The sequence below is a fragment of the Procambarus clarkii genome, chromosome 81, assembly GCF_040958095.1.
Source record: "Procambarus clarkii isolate CNS0578487 chromosome 81, FALCON_Pclarkii_2.0, whole genome shotgun sequence".
Classification (NCBI taxonomy): domain Eukaryota; kingdom Metazoa; phylum Arthropoda; class Malacostraca; order Decapoda; family Cambaridae; genus Procambarus; species Procambarus clarkii.
In genome coordinates this window covers 4,284,529-4,293,321 of record NC_091230.1, presented here as the reverse complement: position 1 = coordinate 4,293,321, position 8,793 = coordinate 4,284,529, and the positions used below count along the sequence as shown (strand labels likewise).

The following is an 8,793-nucleotide window of genomic DNA, read 5'->3' as shown; positions in this document are numbered from 1 at the left end:
TTATTTGGATTTTTGTGCTTCCTGAAGGCTAATTAACAATGTCATAAGAAAAAATAATTTTTTCAGAACAATTTTTTTCTTGAGCGCCCTGGAGATGTTTGCTATTTAACAGTTAGCGGTTTAATGGTTAAAGTCTCCAAAACCCAAGGCGGAGAAAGATAAAGCTTCCACCACCGTACAATACTACGAGGTGAGACAGGAAATTAGAGCGCTATCGACAAATGCTAATAATAATGCGACTTTGCCCACTCCCCAACTGACTATCAAAAACAAGGGGACCTGGGTCTTTACCTGAGGGTTGTTTGACCAAGGGTCCCAGACGACTTTTGTCACTCAAAAAGTGGCAGATGATCTTCAATTAAAGCCTGTAACCCAGGTAAAATTAAACATTTCAGGATTCCTCACAAACACACGACCTCAAGTCTACCAGGTGGTACAATCTCTTACACGTTTGGGCGGTTATGTTCATTCAGTACAGGCCATTGTGGTGGACAAAATTCTGTCGAACCTTTATGTTTATGGTCGAGGAGCAACTGTCCCATTCCTGAAAGAAAAGTTAAATTACCAGACGACAAAATTACATTCAATCACCTCACCAATATTGGAATCCTTGTAGGTGTCCTATTATCCTATTATCACTGGTGGCCTTGCACAAGATGCTCGCCCTCTCCTTCGAGAGGTAGTGGCAGTGTTTTATTCAGCCCACCCTGCATGTCAGCAGATCATGCTGGCCCATTGTTTAGATTCAGCATGGTCTCTTACCTTTGCGGTTGCCTCCCCTTTTTTGTCTCTCCAGGTGTTGTGTTAAGTGTTGTTTTCTATGGCTTCCCGTCCCCTTTCGGAGGCAGTCTGGTTGGGTGGGGGACTCACCTGTTGTGGGTCAATGTAGGTCCTCAGCTGGGTCAGGTCCCTGGACTGTAGTCCTACCTGAGGTGGTTTCCTCCTCTGTGCAATGTTGCAATCACGCATCATAGAGGTCTGGTTCTGCTCAGGGCTCATCCCAGCCCTTTTGCAGTTCACCGCTTTGATTCTGTTGTGGTTGGGGTGTCCGGCATGTTTTACGAGCTCTTGGTCCCATGATTAATGGGCGTTTTGGGTAGTTTCCCAAGGTCTTTGGTGGAGCTGGTCAGTTCTTTCAATGTTTTTGGGGTCAGGTCTGTGGGATTAGAAGCCCTCCCAGCACTGCATCAGGTCTGTGCAGATTGGTTGGTCTCTGACATGGTTGAGCCAACCTGGTTCTTTTAGCTGGTGTCCCAGTGTCCCAATAATTAAGTTATGAAGAAACTCTAGAACATTTCTCCAATAATCAGATGCAGTTGAGGCTCTCCAAGCCACCAGCAACAACAAACCATCAAGTGCCTCTTTGACTATGTCAAACAACAAATAAGAAATTAACAATCAACAAGCTAAAACAATTGATACAAAAGAACAGTTAAACAAAATTAAAACCAAAAACACTTAACCAGGACAGTGTGACATCCTTAATAATTTAGAAAAACAAATCAATCTCCTCTAGATGCACCAGACAGCCCCTGAAGATGACTATGAACAATAGCAGCTGCATGACCCACTAATCATTAGCTCTACTGATATACCTGAAGAGCAAGTAGGTGAAAACTGCTCAAGTCTAACCCCCATGAACTGATTAATTCAAAGATACAAATTAACATATCAAATCTACTGTCAGGATAAAAACAATTGCCATAGCACCAGACAAATGTTCATTAAACTCGCAAATCCCACTGTTAACCCCTGTGCTGCGCCAACCGAGAAAACTCGGTCGGTGGGAAACTGCGCCAATCAAGAAAACACCTTTTGAATATTTTGTACCCATTCAAAACGCGAGCGCGGTTGGTTGTGTATGAGATGGATGCCTGAGGCCTTCAGTGAGCGGCAGCCATTTTGAAAAAATCCCAGAATGCCCCAGGCCCTAGGGTAGCCTCAGTTCTGATCAAGCAACCATGGCTGACACACTCGCCCTCGGCTCCCAATCGCCTGTGGGACGCGCTGTTGCAAGACCGCTTTTCTCACGGGCAATAAACGCTTTATTGTTTGAAGATGAAGTGGAATATTATATTGACGACCCAAGGACCGATGGAGACATAACACAAAAGTCCGATGGAAGTGAAACAGATACAGATGAAAGCAATGAAGTGATGGCGTATTGTTCAGAGTGAGCTGCACACACAGTGGTGCGTCACAGATCATCGCTCTTGCCAGTAGTATCTCCACCACCACCACCTCCAAATAACATTTTTGACGAAAGTGATACTGTTGAGGAATTTTCTGGTTTTAGTGGCGCTGCTTCTGGTACAAGTAGCATAGATGAGCCAAGTGCTAGCAGCTGCTGTCACGGTGTTACAAGGCACAGATCTGCTGTCTCAGCAGATCAGCCTTGCCAAGCGCCAACATGTATCTCCTCACGACGACACTGACGACAGTGTTGCCTCTACATCTACTTTCCCTGCTTGCCCTACTAACAGACAAGGTAGAAGACCTCCAACTCCTCCCCAAGGGAGATTTAGTGCAAGAAAACGCACACATAATGGAATTGCTTGTGTCGGTGCTACAAGGAGAATGGGTGAATTTGTGTAGGACTGATATTTTTGTTACCACACAAACCTCAATTTGATCACAGTGATGTGGCAGGTTGTACCCATGCTCCCGTACACAGGTGACGACATGATGGAAATGGAATATTTTCTTGCATATTTTGATGAGCGGTTCATGCAACATCTTGTTGCCAAAACCAACAGGTAAACCTGCCAGAGCATATTTGGGGTGCTATTCCTATGATAGGTGTATATGTATGTATGTATACATACATGTGTGTAATTACCTAAGTGTAATTACAGGATGAGAGCTACGCTTGTAGTGTCCCGTCTTCCCAGCACTCTGTCATATAATGCTTTTAAATTAATGAGAGTTTTAGCCTCCACCACCTTCTCACCTAACTTATTTCAACCATCTACAAATCTGTTTGCGAAAGTTAATTTTTTTTATTATTTCTTCGGCAGCTTTGTCTAGTTAGCTTAAATCTATGACCTTTTGTTCTTGAAGTTCCAAGTCTCGGGAATTCTTCCCTATTAATTTTATCGATTCCAATTTCTATTTTGAACGTAGTAGTCATATTGCCTCTTTCTTCTATCTTCTAGTTTTTGCATATTTAATGCCTCTAACCTCTCCTTGTAGCTCTTGTCCTTCAGTTCTGGGTGTCACTGAGTGGCATGTCGTTGCACCTTTTCAAGTTTGTTGATGTGCTTAAGATATGGACACCATACAACTGCTGCATATTCCAGCTTTGGTCTAACAAAAGTCGTGAACAATTTCTATATTATTTATCCATCCATGTACAGTATTTAAAAACAATTCTGAAGTTAGAAAGTGTAGTATAGGCTCCTCGCACGATTTCTTTATAGGGTCCTCAGATGATAGTTTTCTATCTAGAACCACCCCTAGATCTTTTTCTTTATCAGAACTCTATAAATTTCTCACATAATTTATAGGTAACTGGCTAACTGCTAACAAACTCACCCTTAACATTGACAAAACTTTCTATATTCTGTTTGGCAATAAATCCTCTAATCAAATAAATCTCAGAATAAACAATACCCAAATTTGTAACAAATTAGATGGCAAATTCCTTGGCATTCTCATTGACAACAAGCTGAATTTCCAGGGACACATTCTAAATACATCAAAAAAAGTTTCAAAAACTGTTGGCATTCTTTCTAAGATCAGATATTATGTACCCCGCCCTGCCCTGGTGACTCTCTATTACTCCCTCATCTATCCATATCTCAACTATGGTATTTGTGCTTGGGGTTCTACTACCCAAAATCATTTACGTCCTCTAATTACTCAACACAAAGCTGCTATTAGGACAATATCCAACTCTGGCCCCAGACATCACTCGGTACCCCTACTCAAATTTCTGAATATGTTAGATATTAAGTCACTGCACATTCTCTCATGTGTATTATACATATATAAAATGCTGAACTGTAATGCCAATCCTGACCTCAAAAGCTTCATTGAAGGTTGTAACAGAACCCATGAGCACCACACCAGAAATAAATACAGTTTTGATATTCCAAGAGTAGGACTTAATCAAACTAGAAATACTCTACAAATCAAGGGACCCAGAATGTGGAATGACCTTCCCAACCATGTTAAAGACTGTACCTCTCTCAACCAGTTTAAGATAAAAACGGAGCACTACCTAATAAATTCCCTGTAACTTACCTTACCCCTCTATTATCAACCCATGTCTGTTTTTTTTAAACAACGCTGTTTGTCGACCTAATTGTGTTTGTGCTGCTTTTTCAGCCATGTTCCCCCCTTTCTTATTTTTATTTTAATTTGTTCTCAACACATTTTATACTTCAAACTCAATTAGTATTAAGTTTTATTCTTTAAGGTTTTTCCTGCCCGAAACGCTTTGCGTAATAGTGGCTTTAGGCATTGTATGTACTAGCTCTATCTATAAATCCATCAACTTTGTATCTTACCTTGTATGTATGTACCTTACCTGAATAATTTATTTATTTTTTTTTTTTTTTTTTTTTAGGTGTGGGGTCTATTCCACATTCCATAACATAGCATTTATTCACATTAAATTACATTTGCCAAGTGGTGCTCCATAAACTTATTTTGTCCAGGTCTTCTTGAAGGACATGACAATCATCTAAATTTTTTATCTTCCCTATTATCTTAGCATCAGCAGCAAACATGTTCATATAATTCTGTATTCCATCTGGTAGATTGTTATGTAGACAATGAACATTACCAGTGCAAGAACTGAATCCTGTGTTTACTAGTTGTGTTTTTACGGGGGTTGAGCTTTGCTCTTTCGGCCCGCCTCTCAACTGTCAATCAACTGTTTACTAACTACTTTTTTTTTTTTCCACACCACACACACACCCCAGGAAGCAGCCCGTGACAGCTGACTAACTCCCAGGTACCTATTTACTGCTAGGTAACAGGGGCATTCAGGGTGAAAGAAACTTTGCCCATTTGTTTCTGCCTCGTGCGGGAATCGAACCCGCGCCACAGAATTACGAATCCTGCATCCTGCGTGCTATCCACCAGGCTACGAGGCCCCCACTGTGGTACTCCACTCATGACATTTCACCAGTCCGATACAGTGCCTCTGATTACTGCTCATTTTTCTGTCGGTTAAAATATTTGTCATCCATGTTAGAAGCTTACCTGTCACCCCTCCAATATGTTCGTTTCCAGAACAAGCTCTTATGTGGAACTCTGTTGAAAGCCTTTTTTAGGTCCAGATAGATGTAGTCAACCCAACCATCTCTTTCCTGTAAAATCTCAGTAGCTCGATCATAGGAACTGAGTAAATTCATTACACAGGATCGTCCAGATTGAAAACCAGACTGCCTGTCTTATTATATCAGATTGAAAACCAGACTGCCTGTCTTATTATATCATATTTCTTCAGGTGTTCTACCAATTTAGTATGAATTATTTTTCCAATATTTTTACTATTGCACTTGTCAATGATACAGGTCTATAATTGAGGTTTTCCCTGCTGCCACTTTTGTAGGTTGGAACTATGTTAGCCTTTTTCCACACATCTGCTATGACCTTCTAGGAGGTCTATCTAGAACCTGCCTCCTAGGGCTAGGATCAGCCTCGTCCCGGCACTGCCCCCTCTCCAGCCTCGTCCTGGCACCGCCTCCCACTCCAGCCTCGCCCTGGAACCCCTACCCACTCCAGCCTCATCCTGGCACTGCCCCCACTCCAGCCTCGTCCTGGCACCGCCCCCACTTTAGCTTTGTCCCGGCTCCGCCACCACTCCATCCTAGCACCACCACCACTCTAGCACAATCACCACTCCACCCTTTGCCAAGCACCACACCTCTCTGCCTCGTCCTAGCACCACCCCTCTCTGCCTCGTCCTAGCACCACCCCTCTCTGCCTCGCCCTAGCACCACCCTCTCTGCCTCGCCCTAGCACCACCCTCTCTGCCTCGCCCTAGCACCACTCTCTCTGCCTCGCCCTAGCACCACCCTCTCTGCCTCGCCCTAGCACCACCCTCTCTGCCTCGCCCTAGCACCACCCTCTCTGCCTCGCCCTAGCACCACCCTCTCTGCCTCGCCCTAGCACCACCCTCTCTGCCTCGCCCTAGCACCACCCTCTCTGCCTCGCCCTAGCACCACCCTCTCTGCCTCGCCCTAGCACCACCCTCTCTGCCTCGCCCTAGCACCACCCTCTCTGCCTCGCCCTAGCACCACCCTCTCTGCCTCGCCCTAGCACCACCCTCTCTGCCTCGCCCTAGCACCACCCTCTCTGCCTCGCCCTAGCACCACCCTCTCTGCCTCGCCCTAGCACCACAATCTCTGTGCCTCGCCCTAGCACCACCCTCTCTGCCTCGCCCTAGCACCACCCTCTCTGCCTCGCCCTAGCACCACCCTCTCTGCCTCGCCCTAGCACCACCCTCTCTGCCTCGCCCTAGCACCACCCTCTCTGCCTCGCCCTAGCACCACCCTCTCTGCCTCGCCCTAGCACCACCCTCTCTGCCTCGCCCTAGCACCACCCTCTCTGCCTCGCCCTAGCACCACCATCTCTGCCTCGCCCTAGCACCACCATCTCTGCCTCGCCCTAGCACCACCATCTCTGCCTCGCCCTAGCACCACCATCTCTGCCTCGCCCTAGCACCACCATCTCTGCCTCGTCCTAGCACCACCATCTCTGCCTCGTCCTAGCACCACCATCTCTGCCTGGTCCTAGCACCACCATCTCTGCCTGGTCCTAGCACCACCCTCCACCTGGTCCTAGCACCACCCTCTGCCTAGCCTAGCACCATCCTGTCTGGTCCTAGCACCACCCTCAGCCTGGTCCTAGCACCACCCTCTGCCTAGCCTAGCACCATCCTCTGTCTGGTCCTAGCACCACCCTCTGTCTGGTCCTAGCACCACCCTCAGCCTGGTCCTAGCAAAACCCTCTGCCTAGCACTACCCTCTGCCTGGTCCTAGCACCACCCTCAGCCTGGTCCTAGCACCACCCTCTGCCTAGCCTAGCACCATCCTCTGTCTGGTCCTAGTACCACCCTCCACCTGGTCCTAGCACCACCCTCTGCCTGGTCCTAGCACCACCCCCCGCCTGGTCCTAGCACCACCCTCCGCCTGGTCCTAGCACCCCCCTTCGCCTGGTCCTAGCACCACCCTCCACCTGATCCTAGCACCATCCTCTGTCTGGTCCTAGCACCACCCTCAGCCTGGTCCTAGCACCACCCTCAGCCTGGTCCTAGCACCACCCTCAGCCTGTTCCTAGCACCACCCTCAGCCTGGTCCTAGCACCACCCTCTGCCTGGTCCTAGCACCACCCCCAGCCTAGCCCTACCCTCAGCCTGGTCCTAGCACCACCCTCAGCCTGATCCTAGCACCACCGTCTGCCTAGCCTAGCCATGTCGTGGGGCTGCCCTTATATGTGTTTGGCTTAATTTAATTTAGTTTTAACATGCAAACTCTACGAGTACACAGTCAGTTTAACAGATGGAAGTAATGTTTTCGAAGCGTCAGAATTATTATAATTCATAGAGAATGGCTGGTCGCCGGCACGCATCGACTCACCTCAGTCGTCAGCGTTGACTGGCCTCTCAGCTGATCATGCACGGTTGCCAGATCAGAATTACTGAAAGTAGCGAACTGACGGTCTGAAAGTAGCGTATTTGTCATTAAAGTAGCCCAAACTTTTGTTTAGCGACTGATACGGTTTTCAAACTAATATATTTAAATATATAGAGAAATATTACATGATTTAATGGTTGTATTAATATTATCATTGCATGTATAATGAAAAAATTGGTGTATAGGAAAACTTAGCAATATTTGCTGAATGAAGCATAATGCATGTGGAGTCCTTCCAAGAAGATCGTCTTCGTCTGCATCCAAAACCTCGTTCTTGTAAACTGCAGACTCATTCAAATTCAAATGTTTATTTAGGTAAAGTACATACATACAAGGGGTGATACAAATATTGATGAATTTATAGATTCGGTACCCCTACTCAAATCTCTGAATACGTTAGATATTAAGTAACTGCACATTCTCTCATGCGTATTATACATATATAAAACGCTGAACTGTAATGCCAATCCTGACCTCAAAAGCTTCATTGAAGGTTGTAACAGAACCCGTGAGCACCACACCAGAAATAAATACAGTTTTGATATTCCAAGAGTACGACTTAATCAAACTAGAAATGCTCTACAAATCAAGGGACCCAGAATGTGGAATGACCTTCCCAACCATTTTAAAGACAGTACCTCTCTCAACCAGTTTAAGATAAAAACGAAGCCCTACCTAATAAATTCCCTGTAACCTACCTTACCCCTCTATTGTCAATCCATGTCTGTTTTTTAAACAACGCTGTTTGTCGACCTAATTGTATTTGTGCTGCTTTTTCAGCCATGTTCCTCCCTTTTTTATCTCTATATTTATTTGTTCTCAACACATTTTATTCTTTACTTAATACAATTCGTATTAAGATTTAGTCATTAATGTTTTTCATGCCCGAAACGCTTTGCATAATTAGTGGCTTTAGGCATTGTATGCACTAGCTCTATCTATAAATCCATCAATCTTTGTAAAATCTCTTGTATGTATGTACCTTACTTAAATAAACATTTATTTATTTATTTATTTTATTTAGATAGAGCTAGTACATACAATGCCTAAAGCCACTATTACGCAGGTGACCGGACCACGGTCGTGTGCCTGGTTGATACCTGGTTGATGGGGTTCTGAGAGTTCTACTCCCCAAGCCCGGCCC

General features: G+C 45.3%; 1 protein-coding gene across 3 annotated transcripts in view; it reads right to left on the bottom strand.

Annotated features, from left to right (window-relative positions):
• Window positions 1–7,703, bottom strand: part of Sfxn2 (sideroflexin 2) — a 124,864-nt gene extending 117,161 nt beyond the window's left edge. The window contains exon 1 of one of the 3 annotated variants that reach the window (XM_069315606.1): window positions 7,593–7,703. Coding sequence is in view for 1 of the 3 variants with exons in the window: in XM_069315605.1 (XP_069171706.1) it covers window positions 5,212–5,363 (152 nt within the window). In the remaining 2 variants the exon portion in view is untranslated. Of the gene's footprint in view, window positions 1–291; window positions 541–5,211; window positions 5,379–7,592 lie in introns of those variants that run through there. The other 2 variants (XM_069315605.1, XM_069315607.1) reach the window with 2 other exon arrangements.
• Between the last annotated feature and the right edge of the window lie 1,090 nt (window positions 7,704–8,793).